Source organism: Adiantum capillus-veneris, chromosome 11 (assembly GCF_014529385.1).
Source record: "Adiantum capillus-veneris isolate H3 chromosome 11, ASM1452938v2, whole genome shotgun sequence".
Lineage (NCBI taxonomy): Eukaryota > Viridiplantae > Streptophyta > Polypodiopsida > Polypodiales > Pteridaceae > Adiantum > Adiantum capillus-veneris.
Genome location: NC_140941.1, coordinates 132,509,959 through 132,527,712, shown reverse-complemented (window position 1 = coordinate 132,527,712; position 17,754 = coordinate 132,509,959). Strand labels below are relative to the sequence as shown.

Sequence of the window (17,754 nt, the reverse complement as noted above, 5' to 3'; positions counted from 1 at the left end):
AAATGTACAACCTATGGGGGTTTCTGAAAATGTTTTAGATCAGCCTATTACTGATGCAGATGTACATGATGTACTTGATGAGGAAAGGGCTGAAAATGAGCAGGCCAGAGGTATGCCAAAATGGCTAGTGCACACTTTGCGTGACAATAAATTGGATGCACCTTTGACTAGTAGTACTCGTTCAGGCTCTCGCCATGCATCTTATGCATCAGATTGTTATGCTTTGGCTGTGTCTAGCTTACATGATGTTGAGGAGCCTCTGACTTTTGATGAAGCACAAAATTCAGAAAATTGGATGGCTGCCATGCAATCAGAATATGATGCACTTATAGAAAATGACACATGGACTTTATGTGATTTGCCTCCTGGCAAAAAGGCCATTGGTACGAAGTGGGTTTACAAGTTGAAACGCAAGCCGGATGGTGAGATCGATCGCCATAAGGCTCGACTTGTTGCAAAGGGTTATGCATAGCAAAAAGACATAGATTATGAAGAGACTTTTGCTCCCACTTGTCGTATGACTACTTTGCGTTTTCTATGTGCATTGCAGCTCATTTTGGTTGGCATGTACATCAATCAGACATTGTTACTGCTTTCTTGAATGGTGACATATTTGAGGAAGTTTATGTAACGCAACCTCACGGTTTTGTCATAAAAGGACAAGAGGACAAAGTGTGCAGATGTAAGAAGGCTTTGTATGGGTTGAAGCAATCTCCTCGTGCTTGGTATGAGAAAGCTGACACTCATTTGGTTAAACGAGGCTTTCGTAACAATCCAACAGAAAGAACATTGTCTGTAAAGCGTGAGGGTGATGTACTTCTCATTGTGGTTCTTTATGTTGATGATTTGCTGATCACTGGACCAAATGAGAGACATATTTCTGAATTTAAGGCTGATTTGAATGCTACTTTCAAGATGAAAGATTTGGGGCTATCGCATCATTACTTGGGTATACAGTTTAAGCAGTGTGATGGTGGTATTGCCTTGTGTCAGAAAAGTTACATAGAGACATTGCTATGTAAGTTTGGACTTGAGGATTGCAAACCTATTGTCACTCCCATGGAAACAGGTTTGAAGTTGAGTCTACATGATGCTGGCGATTCTGCTGATGTCACTCTTTACCAAACTGCTGTTGGCTGCCTCATTTATGTATGCAACACGAGGCCAGATATTCAGTTTGGAGTCTCACAGGTCAGCAGATTTATGCATAGCCCAGGGTCTAAGCATTGGCAGGCTGTCAAGAGAATTTTCCGCTACCTTAGTGGCACTTTACATCTTGGCTTGTTTTATCCCAAGGGGGGATCATTGCCGCCAGACTTACATGCTTTTTCGGACTCAGATTGGGCTGGTTGTTTTGACACGAGAGTGTCCACAAGTGGTTTTTGTTTCATGCTTGGCAGTTCATGTATATCATGGTTGAGCAAGAAGAAATCTACTGTGGCCACTTCGAGTTGTGAGGCTGAGTACAGGGCATTCTTCACAGCTACGGTTGAGTGTGTATGGCTCAGACGCCTTATGGCTGATTTGGGTGTTGGACAGGACACTGCCAACACTATCTACACTGACAGTCAAAGCGCATTGGCAGTTGCGAGGAACCCAGTTTTTCATGCTCGCACAAAGCACATTGAGGTGCATTACCACTATGTCAGGGAGAGGCTCTCAGCAGGAGAGATCAGCTTGGCTTATGTGCCAACACATGACAACCTTGCAGATCTTTTCACAAAGGCATTGTCTCGTGAGAAGCTTGAAGATTTCCGCAAAGCTTTGGGCTTACTCCCCTTTGTGGACTGATCCTGTCCTTAGGGCATGGCACTTCCCTTTACTCATGTGCCAGCTCTCGTTCACCGCATCACTCCAGGGGGGATTTGTTACTATATACATGTGGTAGTGATGTGTGTGAACACACTAGGACCGCCGGGGCATTTTTTCCCTCTTTAGGAGGTTTTTTCCCTCGTGCATTGTATATATGCCCATCCCTCTAGGGCTATCTATCTTTCCATTGCACACTAAGTAATTCACTCTCTATTGTGTGCCTTGAGCTTCCTTCGTCTTCTCCAAGCTGTGTGTGTTTCTCTGCAACCCTAATTCCAACAATTTCGCTCCATTCATCTTCGTCCATTTCTTGTGGTTTTATCCCCTTGAGCTTTATAGGTTTTATCTGCTTCTTTTGTACCAACACGTGCCAAATCTGCTTCTTCCACAATGGGAAATTGGTTCCATCCAGCTTCTTGATATTGTAAAGAGCAGTGTCCTGTGATCCAGCCATAGCTACGCTTCACAGTAGTTTACTTTCCTGGGAAAAATTCGGCAGTGTTTCCCTTGTAAACTGACCTCTGAACCAATATCAACCTGTCAAATGAACCGAGAAAGCTTCAGATTCTGCAAAAATTTCGACAGAGTCTCCTTTGTAAAATGGCTCTGGTGTATAAAAAAACAGACCAAAAAACAGCTCAAAAAACACTATCTCTCTGACACTGTAAGCTGCGGGTAAACTTGTCCTGCACATGTACTGTCTCTCACTGTCCTGTCACTGTCTTGTAAGCATAGACTGCGACAATGCCTCAACGGCAGTAAAGCAAAGATGCAATCCCAACTGTCTAACTCACAGTGAATACATCCTAGCTGCCTATCTAAGGGTGCTCGAGGGATCGCTCCAAGACCTGTATCACCGAAAGGATCTCAACATTCAAGAATCCCCCAACTCAATAAAACCTCACTCGACCCTCAACAAAGACTGCAGTAAATCTGACAATACATAGACTTCCCACAAAATCATACATCCACAAATTTCCCACTATATGTTGTAACCGCTACGGCGGTTGTTTGCTACGTGACTCACAGCCAGCAAACCCTCAACAGACATACATCATCTCTAACAATACATCCCATGTGGAAGTACCTGCAATGTCAGGATGAAATCTGGAATATCAAGCAGCAAACACAAGCTACCTGATGAACTAGTGGATGTCGCCTACAGTCTGTGTGTAGATGCGTCCGTGTCGTATGTGACACGCCTCCAAGAACTGTGAGCCGTCCTTCGATGTGTAGACAGCCACAAATCAACACTCTGGGAGTGCCGATATCCTCAACACCTGCAGTCGTAGGCCGAAACCCCAAATTTGCAGAGTCGGATCTGCACCCGCTAAGACCACGTAGTCGAAAATGGCCTGCGCAGAACTTTGTCGAAGCCGAACGGTGGCCGAGATGACCTCAGAATGAAATTCTGAGAACACCGAGCCCTTCGGGTCCAACCACAAGATTTGGGGCCGTGTCGTCGCCTGTCGAATTTCACTCCAATCTGAGCAGGTGACTCTGGCTACCTGCAAATGCTGCCCGAGCCTCGATCTGAGCTCTGATACCAATTGAAGGAGTACGAGCGGAAGTGTGACGCGAGAGAGAGTGCGAGAAGAAAAGCACGACGATATGGTGAACTCGCTCTACTATAATGTGCAGAGCATAGTGAGTTCTTATTAGGTTTTTACAAAAGAATATGTGTACATACCTGGCGGCCCGCCCACTTACGTGGGCGACCACATTGGGCTTTATACCCCAACAGTTTGACCATAGCCCTTTGCACAAAGAGCACTCCACACCCAAAGCCAACAACCCCCACTCAAGTTTCGACACAGATTCCAAGGATACTATTTGACAAAAGAGAGGAATTTTCAGTAGGGTTCTACCCCTCCACCAAGAGCTAGATGCCTTTGACCAATTGTTCAACGATATGACACATTCAACCACTCTAGAAACGAAATTACCGTATGATGAGTAACAAAGAAATTCAGTCCAAGAAGCACTTTCGCTACTCATATTTATGCTAACCTCCTAATTTAAGGTATTACTTCCTTCCACAACTTCGTTTTCTTGCTAGTTTTTTTAGCAAAAATATTCTTATTTTTGTGAGATCTTTTTGCTGTGATATCTCCTAGAAAGTAGATATTTCCTTGACCAAGGATCCTAGTGAACCTGAACCAAACATCCACCTCTTCTATTGTCAAAACTGTGTTTTCTAATGCAACAGAAACCCGTCAAGCTTGCAACACATCTGTTGTGTGTTTTTCAACACATTCTTTCAAACAACAATGCCTCTTACGTGCTCTTCCATTAAGAAAACCAACGGGAGAAAGTCTAGGTTCATCTCTAGCGAGCGTTGAGATGTGCCTACACTCGCAGGACATCCCTTAACTTCATGCTTGGCCTCGAAAAGTAGAGCACCCCGAACCCCAAGCCTCTAAGTTGGGACTAGACATAGTCACCCTTCTTGCCCATACTTCTCATAAGCTCCAACCTCTCGATGTTTCAATTTTCAAGCCATTCAAAAGCAACTTTCAGAAAGAGAGGAATCTATGGCAGCTTTGAAACTTCTCCGCTCAAGCAACCAAAAGTGAGCTAGCAGGTGTTGTGTCTTGTGCTTTCTAGTACATAGAGAGCAACATAAACGCAGGCTTTAGATCCACTGGCATATGACCCTTCCACCCACAAGCTATGGATCTATCCCATATGCCATGCCAATACATGGATGTGCAGGTGGGAGTGTAAGATACGTCAAATTGTGATGAAATGTTAGTAGAAGAGACAACTTGCAGTCAAGTGCCATGCTCTCCATTAGATGCGGCAGCATGCAATGTAGCATATGTATTGACTACTTTAGGGGCTGATTTTCCACCTCCTGCTAGACCCCCTACTAACATGATTGACATTCTCAAGGTCCCACATGAGAATGTGACAATTGGCCATGTCCAAGGAGAGGCTTTTGTAGATTTTTCCAATTCTCTCATTCTTAGCTCACCACGGTATATCAAAAGCATGAAGGCAAAGCAAGCAAAGAAGCAAGAGGTAGATTGACTAAAAGAAGAATGGTAAAACCAAAAAGAGCGAAAGTGTAAGGCGATAGTAGAGGCATCTCGTCAAAAGAAAACGACTAAGGGAAGAAGAAAAGATAGCCAGAGCTGCAAAAAGACAATGGGATACTCAACAAAGACAATTTGAGCAACAAATGCGGGCAATTTTATGGGAGGGAGAATCTCCATATGTCCCACTTTGTCCTCTACATGTGCCCAGCAGTTGGGAGAAGATGAAGTGGGCAGAACGACTACGTATAATGCACTTAAAAAAAGCTTCAACGTACTCAGGAATCTTGACACAAGGTAGTCTGAATTTCAAAAAATGATCCAAAATTCTCAGTTGTGTTCCCAACCATGCTCAACGTAGTCTGAATTAAGAGGAGGGTACTCTGAGCTTTTCTGTTTCACCCAAGTGTGCAATTGCACCTTCCAATTAATCCTTATTTGAACCTTATAATGCCTTGCTGTGTTACAATTAATTCTTATGTTCAACCTTGTGATGCCTTGCTACTAGAAATTAGTGCTTGACTAGAAATTTAATATGCATGCTCACATCCAAGCACACAGTTGTCTGCATGCTCACAACAAAGTACACATTGCACTGCATGCTAAATTACATATATTTGCTTGATATTAATAACAAAAATCAGATCAGCATGAGTTTTGAGTGAGTTTAGTACTCACCTGCATGTTGCACAGGGAGAGCCCCTTTGCCTCTTCTTGGAAGAGGAGCTGTCTAAACTCGCCATACCCGAATTAACCTCCTCTTGCTCATCTCCAAGCCCTTTGATGTTGTTCACCTTTGCTCATGTTTCCCATCTGCATCTCTCCATTTAACACCGTTCTTCAACAATACACATGCTCTTGTGTTGCTCATCAGTCTCTAGTCAGCACCATTGTTGAGGACGCTTGTATTGTTCAATGCCGCTTGTAGTCCCCCTTTGAGATAAAATTGCGGGGCAACAACTTAATTAGTGGGCCTTTTTTTTTTTTGCAAAACTCACAATTGTGAGTGGATAGTATTAAGAACATCAGAAATATACACCGACCTCGAGCTCAGACCGAGCCTTGAGGGTCAAAGGATTACAAGTTTTCTGCTTGACAGAGAAACCACAACTACTCCTAGGCTTTACTTCTTACCAGATGTCATCATGACATGTACCAGTCCTTTGAGGCTTGTTTGCCTCCGATCCTCTGGATTGTCACTCTGTTCTATTGTATAATTTCACAAAAGCTTGCCACAGCCAGATCCCCCTCAGACATATTAGTGGGCCTTTTTTAACACCGGCTTTCAAAAAGGCTACTCAAATGAGAGACTCAAACTTTCAAATTCCCCCCAAGTTTTTACAGTGTCCTCCCTACCTGCAAGCGCTGGAGCCCCTTACTTTGATATTCTCTCTCTCTCTCTCTCTCTCTCTCTCTCTCTCTCTCTCTCTCTCTCTCTCATGCGCGTGTGCTTTCTTTCTAACAGAGTAGTTTCTTCTTTACTTCGTTAGCGTAGTGGGCATTTCGCAATCCCTGGCCTGCCATTAGCCCACATGCTTAAAAGCTCTAAAAAAAATATGCCGTCAAAAGCCCAACACTAAAAATCTCTTAAAAAACCTCCAGCCCTTCGCAATACTGTGGATGGCGCCACTGCCAGGAGCATGTCATGCTTGTTGCTCTGACGCCAACGCCAGAAACTACCTCAGCATGACAGTCCGCCATCCCTGCCGTCTTCTGCTGAGGTATATTCTAGTGAAGCATTGCAATGTGGATGTATAGGTCATCACCAAGTACCAATCATATGGATGCCCGGTCCAAAACCGTAGTCTGTTGACACATGAAGATCACTCTAGTATTATCATGTAGTTCTCTAATGTTTCAAGGTACGACAATGCAGAGAAAATGTGGTCATGTGCCCTCCTTGGAATCACTTGTGCCTACTCTATGAGATTATGCATTCAAAACAATGTCACTGAGAAACATTCAAGTGGATGAGGACTTCTTTCTCAAGCATCCATGGGATGTCTATACAGGTAGAGAAAAGCACATTTTCTTATTTTTTAAGTGGACTTGGAAGTTTTCTAACTTCAGTAAATGTGGGTTCGTCTTTGTCTCATCATATGATGTAGCAAATGATCACACATACTTGTTGGTAGTATGTTGCAAGTACACGAGTAAAGGGAAAAGAGTGATGCTTACCAAGGATGACTATCATTGGAAGCAACAAGGGCCACCGGTGGTGAAAAAGAATAGTGACTATACCTTAAAGTATTTCACGTACAAAAAACGGAAAGGGAAGCAAATTGACATCGCTAAGCATCATGATGGGTGCACATATTTTATGGAAGAATGCACCGTAGACAGTGTCAAAGGTTACGTGCTCGTAAAACTTCACAAGAGAACCGTCACCCATGATAAACAAGTCAAAGGAAAACCTGCCAACTGATGGCGAACAATCTGTTGCTGTTCGCAAAATACTATGTTATTAAACGACGATGAGGTGGCTATGGACAGTCTCATGTGGAATCTTTCGGCTCTTGAGGAGCTTCGTGTCCTGAGTGTGGACTCTTGGAATGCGCTGATTGCATAATTTGCTCCACAAGGGCAGGGCCAACAAGCTCTATTTTGTTTTCAGCAGATGCGAAGCGAGGGCCTCTCTTCAGATGCAATCACGTACGCATGCATGAAGGCATGTAGCTCTACGCAAGAAGCTGATATGGGCACAAAAAGTGCTTGAGGAGCTTCCTTTCCAGAATGTCGCCTCTTGAAATGCATTGATTACGGAATGTGCACAACAAGAACATGGCTATTGAAAGAAGATGTCATGCTTGGGATTGTCTTGGTCGATATGTATGCCAAATGTGGTGTGCTTGAGAGAGCACAAAAAGTGCTAGAGCAGTTTTCTGTCCGGAATGTCGCCCCTTGGAATGCACTGATTGAGGGATGTGCGCAACAAGAGCAAAGAAAGCTCTAGGTTGGTTTTAGCGGATGCAAAGCAAGTATATCTCTCCAAATTCATTCAAGGCATGTGGCTCTACGCAAGTGCTCGAGGAGATTCATGTCGTGAGTGTGGACTCTTGGAATGCATTGATCAGTGCATGATTTGCTCCATAAGGACAGGTCCAGAAAGCTCTATTTTGTTTTTAGCAGATGTGAAGCAAGGGCTTCTCTCCAGATGCAATCATGTACGCATGCATAAGCCATGTAGCTCTACGCAAGAAGCTTGTATGGGCACAAAAATTCACAATTATATTGTTAGTCAGAGGCTGCTGAATGCATATGCTTGCACCTTGAAGGCCATTGACCTTTTGCAACGCCGTTGACATGGATGAGAGAATTAATGAGCCCATACCTGGTCCGATGCTCTTGGGGAAGCATATCATGCTCTAGGCTGCTTTCAACGGATGCAAAGCAAGTGTATCTCTCCAAATTCAGCATCCTATACTTGCGTCTTGAAGGCTATGCTTACATCTTGAAGGCATGTGGCTCTATGCAAGAGCTCAAGGAGCTTCCTTTTTGGAGTGTGGACTCTTCGAATGCTTCGCATCTGGGCTCTCTCCAGATGCAATCACCTAGGCATGCATCTTGAAGGCATGTGGCTCTACGCAAGAAAAGTCATGCTTGCGACTGTCTTGGTGAATATGTAAGCCAAATGTGGTGTGCTTGAGAGAGCACAAAAGTGCTTAAGGAGCTTTCTGTCCGGAATGTCGCCTCTTGGAATGCACTGATTGCGGATGTGCGCAACAAGAGCAGGGGCAGAAAACTCTATGTTGTTTTTAGCATATGCAAAGAAAGTATATCTCTCCTAATTCAATCAAGGCATGTGGCTCTATGCAAGTGCTCGAGGAGCTTCGTGTCCTGAGTATGGACTCTTAAAATGCGCTGATTGGATGATTTGCTCCACAAGGGCAGGGCAGCAAGCTCTATTCTATTTTCAGCAGATGCGAAGTGAGGGCCTCTCTCCAGATGCAATCACGTACGCATGCATGAAGGCATGTAGCTCTACTGAAGAAGCTGTTATGGGCACAAAAAATGCTTGAGCAGCTTCTTGTCCGGAATGTCGCCTCTTGAACTGCATTGATCGCGGAATGTGCACAACAAGAACATGGTTGTTGAAAGGAGATGCCATGCATGGGACTGTCTTGATCAATATGTATGCCAAATGTGGTGTGCTTGAGAGAGCACAAAAAGTGCTAGAGCAATTTTCTATCCGGAATGTCCGCCCCTTCAAATGCACTGATTGCGGGATGTGCGCAACAAGAGCAGGGCAAGAAAGCTGTAGGTTGTTTTTAGCGGATGCAAAGCAAGTATATCTCTCCAAATTCATTCAAGGCAAGTGGCTTTGCGCAAGTGCTCGAGGAGCTTCGTGTCTTGAGTGTTGACTCTTAGAATGTGCTGATTGCATGATTTGCTCCACAAGGGCAGGGCCGGCAAGCTCTATTTTGTTTTCAGCAGATGCGAAGCGAGGGCCTCTCTCCAGATGCAATCACGTACACATGCAAGAAGGTATGTAGCTGCAAGCAAGAAGCTGATATGGGCAGAAAAAGTCCTTGAGGAGTTTCGTTTCCGGAATGTCGCCTCTTGAAATGGATTGATTACAGGTTGTGCAAAATAGGAACATGGCTATTGAAAGAAGATGCCATGCTTGGGACTGTCTTGGTCGATATGTATGCCAAATGTGGTGTGCTTGAGAGAGCACAAAAAGTGCTAGAGTAGTTTTCTTTCCGGGCTGTTGCCCCTTGGAATGTACTGATTGTTGGATGTGTGCAACAAGAGCAGGGCAAGAAAGCTCTAGGTTGTTTTTAGCGGATGCAAAGCAAGTATATCTCTCCAAATTTAGTCAAGGCATGTGGCTCTATGCAAGTGTTCGAGGAGCTTCATGTTCTAAGTGTGGACTCTTGGAATGCGTTGATCGAATGATTTTCTCCACAAGGGCAGGGCCAACAAGCTCTATTCTGTTTTTAGTAGATGCGAAGCAAGGGCCTCTCTCTAGATGCAATCATGTATGCATGCATAAAGGCATGTCCAGAATGTTGCCTCTTGAAATGCATTGATTACGGGATGTACACAACAAGAACATGGCTGTTGAAAGATGATGCCATGCTTGGGACTGTCTTTGTCGATATGTATGTCAAATGTGGTGTGCTTGAGAGAGCACAAAAAGTGCTAGAGAAGTTTTCTGTCCAGAATCTTTCCCCTTGGAATGCACTGATTACGGGATGTGCGCAACAAGAGCAGGGCAAGAAAGATGCAAAGCAAGTATATCTCTCCAAATTCAATCACCTATACTTTCATCTTCAAGGCATGTGGCTCTACGCAAGTGCTCGAGAAGCTTCATGTCGTGAGTGTGGACTCTTGGAATGCTTTGATTGCATGATTTGCTCCACAAGGCCAGGGCCAGAAAGCTGTATTTTGTTTTTAGCAAATGCGAAGTAAGGGCCTCTCTCCAGATGCAATCATGAAGCCATGTAGCTCTACACAAGCTTGTATTGGCACAAAAATTCACAATTATATTGTTTCTCACCAACCGAAGTCTCTTGGAGTGCTTTTATATCCAATTATGTAAAGCAAGGACAGTTGAGGAAGCTCTGAAATTAATTTCAAAGGTGCAATATGACATAGGCATATTCTTCATGACCATTTTGCCCGGAATGTTGCTTGTCGAATGCATTAAATGATGGGAATGGCGTCTCTTTCAATGCATTGGTAGTGGGATACGCACCGCAGAAGCAAGCGCAAAAAGCTCTAGGCTATTTTCATCTTTCTATCTGTAGTGTGGACTCCTTGAATGCACTCACTGTGGGATATGCGCAACAAAAGCAAGGCCAATGAGCGATATAGGAAAGAAGTTGTGCTTGGCTTTGCCTGGGACTATGTGTACGTCACATATAGTGCTTTTCAGAACGCACGAAAAGCGCCCGAGGAGCTTCTTGTGCGGAACGCCGCCACAAGATCGCAAGAAGGGTCTCTATCCAGATGCAATCAACTACGCCTACACAGGAATCTGGAAGGCATGCGTGTCAGCAGCTGCAATCACCTACACAGCCATAGATATTAGAATTCACGATATGATCGCTAGTCAACGTTTGTTGGGACTACGATTTCATGCTTGATGGTGGTTTGATCGATATGTATACAAAATGTGGTGTTCTCACAATAGCACAAAATCTTCTTGAAGGGTATCCTCCCTGGGATGTCGTCTCTTGCAGCGGGTTAAGTGCAGGAGATGCCCAACATCGTTGATGCAAGGAAGTCCATTGGCGATAGACATTCAATCACACGGTGAGTAAGAATTATCATTTTTTTATTTTTGACACAGAGAATGCAGTTAATGAACACACTGAAAATTGCACGCTACCGTGGGAATGGCACGTTCCCTCGTATTATAAAAATTGGGGAGGACTGTGCAAACTCTCCCATGCAAGGAGACTTGCATGTTTTCTTTTTTTTTAAACATAAAAATGGAACAACAAACAATTAATAACATTGACATCTTGTATGATCATGAACATTGAGCTTGACAAAACTCTTAACACTCCTTGTGGTTTTTGACGAGGTACCCCTCTGAAGCACTACGATCAGTAACCAATTTATGTGGAGGTACACCACTAAACCACGACGATCGGTATCCCGAACACTCTCAAGTAAAAAAATCTAGCACTCTTTCATGAAATCTCTCTCTCTCTCTCTCTCTCTCTCTCTCTCTCTCTCTCTCATTCCAATATTTTGTTCGATCTCAATTCGATGGAACATAGCTAACGAAGCACTCTAGTTCTATTTAGATAGAGTTTGTTGAAGGAAAGTAAACAAAAACAAAAATCCAACAACCTAAACTAGTCTATCAGAAAGCATTTTTAACAGAGTAGTTTCTTCTTTCTATTTAGATAGAGCTTGTTGAAGGAAAGTAAATAAAAACAAAAAATCAACAACCTAAACTACTCTGTTAGAAAGCGCACGAGAGAGAGAGAGAGAGAGAGAGAGAGAGAGAGAGAGAGAGAGAGTAAAATGTGTTTAGGTTGTTGAATTTTTGTTTTTATCGACTTTCCTTCAACAAACTCTAAATAAATAAAAAGATGAGAGAGAGAGAGAGAGAGGGGGGGGGGGGATGAGGGGGGTATGTACACAAAATATGGAGGCACAAATGAGACCATGTTATCTCACTTTGTACTGCAGTGCCATGCGCCAGTGCACTAGGGTGCAGACACCATGGGTCTCATTAACCTTGGTACCTATGCATATGACATCTCTATTTATTGGTTTGCATTCTCTCTTGCCTATCTCACTTTGTAGTATAGTGCCATGCGCCAGTGCACTTAGGGTGCACAGACCATGGGTCTCATTAATCGTGGTACCTATGTGCATCACACCTTTATTATATTGGTTTTCATTCTCTCTTGCCATTGAGAGGAGCCCCACAATAGTCAACCAACTCTCACCTAGTCTTCCCTACCTTCCCTTGGACTCCTAAATTGCCCATCTCCTTACAAGGACATTGTATAACACGGCTCTGTAACTTGCAATGTGTGCCTCCGACATCATAATGGGCCTCGTTCCTACTTTAGCCCCCTTCACCAGCCGTCGACACCATTGGCGGGTGGCTATGCTGTGTTAGTATACCTACACTTCCTATTGCTCATCTGTCAGTGTGCCCACCGATTAATGTACATTGTATGGTTTGTAAGGCTCCCATATGAGGGTGAAAGCATGTTTAGGTGGTACCAAAAAGGAGTGTCTTGGACACTCCTTTGGAAGGAGAGAGAGTGGGGTGTGGGTTGTTTAATTTCAAATTTTATAAGTAAACGTATAAAGCCCTTTTGGCAAAGAGGGAGGGAATAAGGTAGGCGGGCTTGGAATTTTTAAATGTATCGAAAATTGACTTGGACCATTAAAGTCTATTGAACATTCTCTCGTCGCCACTAGTTCTGGACTCTACAGCGCTTGCTCAATGGGTGTCTCCCTCCCTAGAAATTGTTCATATGCCATCTCTCTCTCTCTCTCTCTCTCTCTCTCTCTCTCTCTCTCTCTCTCTCCATTGCCTCTGCTTCCTGGTTACTTAGCAATGCTTGGTTTTTGATTTAGGGCTCACATTGAACTCTGTATCTCTCCTTCATAGCCTTTGCAACTCCTTTGGGATGCACCATATTCATTAGCTGCTAGCTTTCTCATTGTTTGGCTGCTGCAGTATCTCAGCAATGTAGCATCTTAGTGTTCTCTCTCTCTCTCTCTCTCTCTCTCTCTCTCTCTCTCTCTCTCTCTCTCTGAGTACTATGGTTGTGTTTTGATGGTCTTGTTTGTTGTATCATTAGCCTTGTTACTCGTTTCACATGGAATCACATGATGTTAACAATGGCAGTACAGACACCCTATATCTTCCTCCATTGTCTATTACACAACACACCCCAAGGGAACTTCTACCGAGTCTACAAAACTACTAGGCTGCAAAGAAGAGGGAACAAAGAAGCATTCAAAAGAAGATGGCACAAAGGCGTGAGGATAGTGGCATCGATGAGCGAGAGGCAAAGAAAATTTGTAGGGCAGTTGCTAAGTGTTGGCGTACTCAAACAAACGGCCTTTTTGAGGGTCTTCAAAAGAAGATTCTACAGCAACTCCTCCTTCATCCAACGTTCTCAGTGTTGCAATCCACATCAAAAACAATCGAGAGAGTCATTTTCTTTAACACTAGTTTGGTACCAAAACAGGACACTTTCAGTGTCCTTTTTTCACAAATTTAAATTAAATGTTACTTGCATTAGACGGTGTATTTAAGAAAACCCTCTTGATATGCTTAAATATGTTACCTAAAGGGTCTTTAAAAAATATAACCTTGCATTTTAGAATCTATCATGATCAAGAACTATACTCATCAAGTTGACCCTCTTAAGACTGCGATTGACGCTTTGAAGAAATTGCCTTTATAAGCTCAAGAAAAAATGAAGCGACCTTGTAGAAAATGTCAAAGTTGCAATCTGGCGCGATCTGACGAGCAGAGTGGGAGGTGTGTGGTGTGTGTTCAAGAAAGCGCTGCCCTCAATGTCTGCACTGCTCATCTGCCGATTTTTGCTCCCACTGCTTTGTTCGCTATTCACTTGCTTGCCCCCATTTACCCGTAGCTGCTCGCTTTTCACTTCAATGCCGAGAACAGTCGATTCAAAGGCTTCAAGCCTTCAAGTTTGCATTGCTTTGAGCTTATCTCCTCGGTTGCTTTCGGTTCTCTTGATTCCTTTGCTTCAAAATGCTCAGATCTGCACTGCTTGAGTTACCCGAATTCTCCTTGCTTGGTTTCCTGAGGTGCCGATCTCCTACAGAGCTACCAAGCTCTCTAGATTCCAAACTTCACTTGAGAGGTCTGCACGTGCGGGTAGCCCGGGATGCCGATGGGTTCCTGGGGCCTGTGATACCACTTGTCGGAACCGTGGGGGTGAGTGCAAGAGAGGGAAGGAGAGAAGGGGGAAGGAGAAGGAGAAGGAGACACAGTAGTTTGGTGGATTTTTGAAGAGTAATCCCTCTCAACTCCTTATTGACATTATAACCAAATGAATAAGAGTAAGTGGCGGGCACCCGTCCATAACCGGCCACAGGACCCGAAACCCAACATTTATCTACATGCTTTATTTGAGAAAACCACTTTTTGAGTATTATGACAGTTAATGCGCAATAACAATACACTTTTTAGCATATCACAAATGGACATTGAATCAAGCCCAGTCAACGGGAGGTAGTATAGTTGGTTGAGCATTTGGACTCCTCACCCAGGTCATGGGTTTGATTGTGGTTGGGTGATGCCCAAAGATGCACTCTTGTATCTGCTCAAGCAAGAATTCCCGAACCGCTACCAAAAAAAAAAAAAGATTTCAGGCACATTCCACAAAAGAATTTGTCCCTATGAAGTGTGTCTGTGAATCGGCTCATATGACTCCCAAATCTGGCATGCACACCTCTTTGTGCTATAATTGGCTCCTTGTTGCAATCTACTAACATAATATGGCGGAAGGGGGAGCCCTTTACACGTGTCGTGATATGCGACCTGAAGACTAAAGTCCAAAACGAAAATAAGCCCCTTTGCACACGATAAAGAGGGAGAGAGGGGGAGAGAGAGAGGCCACCGAAGGCGGCTGGCTGTACTAGTGCGTTGAATGCTCCAGGGCATCAAATTTCAACCTGCACAAATATAAAAATACAAGCAAGTATACCTTAGAACTCGAGCTGCAAGGAAATTTTTAATACAATAGACTTGCAAAATGCACCAAAGGAAAAACCCACGACAAAGCTTAAATTGAATGTAGGGTTACAAACCTGGAGAAAAGAAAATATCATACAAAACCTTTTTTCCTACCATACATAAAAGCTATTCCCAGTTTCTATAGATCAGCACTCGACACCAAGCCAAATAAGGTGCGTTTTGTTTACTACATCAATCCAAGATGTCTTACAACGGCTAATAGAATTCAAGGTTTCCTCAATCCATTGTTAGTAATCATAAGCAAATTGCACTTCTCAAGCCCCACATAGTAAGAAACAGAGATGAACAAAATGTTGCACTAGCCCAAGTCTTTGCCATGCCATCCTCTTACCCCCTATGTGAATGTCTCTCTTGTATCTTGAATAGACATCCATCATTCACACCCTTCTTATGCACGCAAATTTTAGTTGATAGAAGAGGAAATAGAGTGTGCAAGTGTGGTTGGACCATCAGCCCTTTGCAAAAAGAGCACTCCACACCCAAAGCCAACAACACACACTCAAGTTTCAACAGAGATTCCAAGGATACTATTTGACAAAAGAGAGGAATTTTGAGTAGGGTTATACCCCTCCACCAAGAGCTAGATGCCTGTGACCAATTGTTCAACGATGTGACACATTCAACCACTCCATAAATGAAGTTACCGTATGATCAGCAACAAAGAAATTCAGCCCAAAAAGCGCTTTCGCTACTCAGATTTATGCTGACCTCCTAATTTAAGGTACTACATCCTTCCACAACTTCGTATTCTTGCTAGTTTTTTTAGCACAAATATTCTTTTTTTTGTGAGGTCTTTTTGCTGTGATTTCTCCTAGAAAGTAGATATTTCCTTGACCAAGGATCCTAGTGAACCTAAACCAAACATCTACCTTTCTTCCACCTCTTCTATTGTCAAAACTATGTTTTTTAATGCAACAAAACCCGGTCAAGCTTGCAACACATCTATTGTGTGTTTTTCAACACATTCTTTCAAGCAAAAATGCCTCTTATGTGCTCTTCCATTAGGAAAACCAAGGAGAGAAAGTCCAGGTTCATCTCTAGCAAGCGTTGTGATGTGCCTACACTCGCAGGACATCCCTTAACTTCATGCTTGGCCTCAAAAAGTAGAGCACCCTGACCCCCAATCCTCTAAGTGGGGACTAGACATAGTCACCCTTCTTGCCCATACTTCTCATAAGCTCCATTCTCTTGATGTTTCAATTTTCAGGCCATTCAAAAGCAACTTTCAGAAAGAGAGGAATCTATGGCAGCTTTGAAACTTCTCCGCTCAAGCAACCAAAAGTGAGCTAGCAGGTGTTGTGTCTTGTGCTTTAAGTACTACTTCCATAGAGAGCAACATAAACGCAGGCTTTAGATCCACTGGCATATGACCTTTCAACCCTCAAGCTATGGATCTATCCCATATGCCATGCCAGTACATGGATGTGCAGGTGGTGCATGATCGAGTGGAAGATACGTCAGATTGTGATGAAATGTTAGTAGAAGAGACAACTTGTAGTCAAGTGCCATGCTCTCCGTTAGATGAGGTAGCACGCAATGTAGCATATGTATTGACTACTTTAGGGGCTGATTTTCCACCTCTTGCTAGACCCCCTAACATGATTGAAATTCTCAAGGTCGCACATGAGAATGTGACAATCGGCCATGTCCAAGGAGAGTCTTTTGTAGATTTTTCCAATTCTCTCATTCTTACCTCACTACAAAATACCAAAAGCATGAAGGCAAAGCAAGCAAAGAAGCAAGAGGTAGATTGACTAATTAAAGAAGATTGGTCAAAACAAAAAGATCAAAAGTGTAAGGCAATATTAGAGGCATGTCTCAAAAGAAAACAACAAAGGGAAGAAGAGAAGATGGCTAGAGCTACAAAAAGACAATGGGATACTCAACAAAAACAATTTGAGCAACAAATGCGGGCAATTTTACGGGAGGGAGAATCTCCGTATGTCCCACTTTGTCCTCTACATGTGGCCCAACATTTGGGAGAAGACGAAGTGGGAAGAACGACTACGTATAATGCGCTTAAAAGATTCAAGGGCATAGACAAATTCATACCACTCAGGAATCTTGATACAATGTAGTCTGAATTTCAAAAAATGGTCCAAAATTCTCAGTTGTGTTCCCAACCACGCTCAACGTAGTCTGAATTAAGAGGAGGGTACTCTGAGCTTTTCTGTTTTACCCAAGTGTGCAATTGCACCTTCCAATTAATGCTTATGTTGAACCTTATGACGCCTTGCTGTGTGAGAATTAATTCTTATGTTGAACCTTGTGATGCCTTGCTACCAGAATTAGTGCTTGACTAGAAATTTAGTATGCATGCTCACATCCAAGCACACAGTTAATTGCATGCTCACAACAAAGTACACATTGCAGTGCATGCTCAATTTCACATATTGTGCTTGATATTAATAACAAAAATCAGATCAGCATGAGTTTTGAGTGAGTTTAGTACTCACCTGCATGTTGCACAGGGAGAGCCCCTTTGCCTCTTCTTGGAAGAGGAGCTATCTAAACTAGCCATACCCGAAACCTCCTCTTGCTAATCTCCAAGCCATTTTTTGTTGTTCACCTTTGCTCATGTTTCCCATCTACGTCTCTCCATTTAGCATCGATCTTCAACAATACACATGCTCCTGTGATGCTCATCAATCTTTAATCAGCACTGTTGTTGAATGCTTGTATTGT

At 43.3% G+C, this 17,754-nt stretch overlaps 1 protein-coding gene and 2 pseudogenes across 1 annotated transcript; all 3 read left to right on the top strand.

The window, feature by feature from the left end:
• The first annotated feature begins 4,560 nt into the window (after positions 1 to 4,560).
• Positions 4,561 to 5,170, top strand: LOC147448030 (uncharacterized; annotated as a pseudogene).
• A 1,226-nt stretch (positions 5,171 to 6,396) lies between these two features.
• Positions 6,397 to 11,211, top strand: LOC147448029 (uncharacterized). The gene is made up of 2 exons (XM_086524478.1): positions 6,397 to 6,571; positions 6,727 to 11,211. Exon 2 carries the CDS (start codon positions 6,796 to 6,798, stop codon positions 7,273 to 7,275), a length of 480 nt encoding a protein of 159 aa, XP_086380604.1. The 5' UTR covers positions 6,397 to 6,571; positions 6,727 to 6,795; the 3' UTR covers positions 7,276 to 11,211.
• Positions 11,212 to 16,487: 5,276 nt separating this feature from the next.
• On the top strand, positions 16,488 to 17,109 carry LOC147448028 (uncharacterized; annotated as a pseudogene).
• The last annotated feature ends 645 nt before the right edge of the window (positions 17,110 to 17,754 follow it).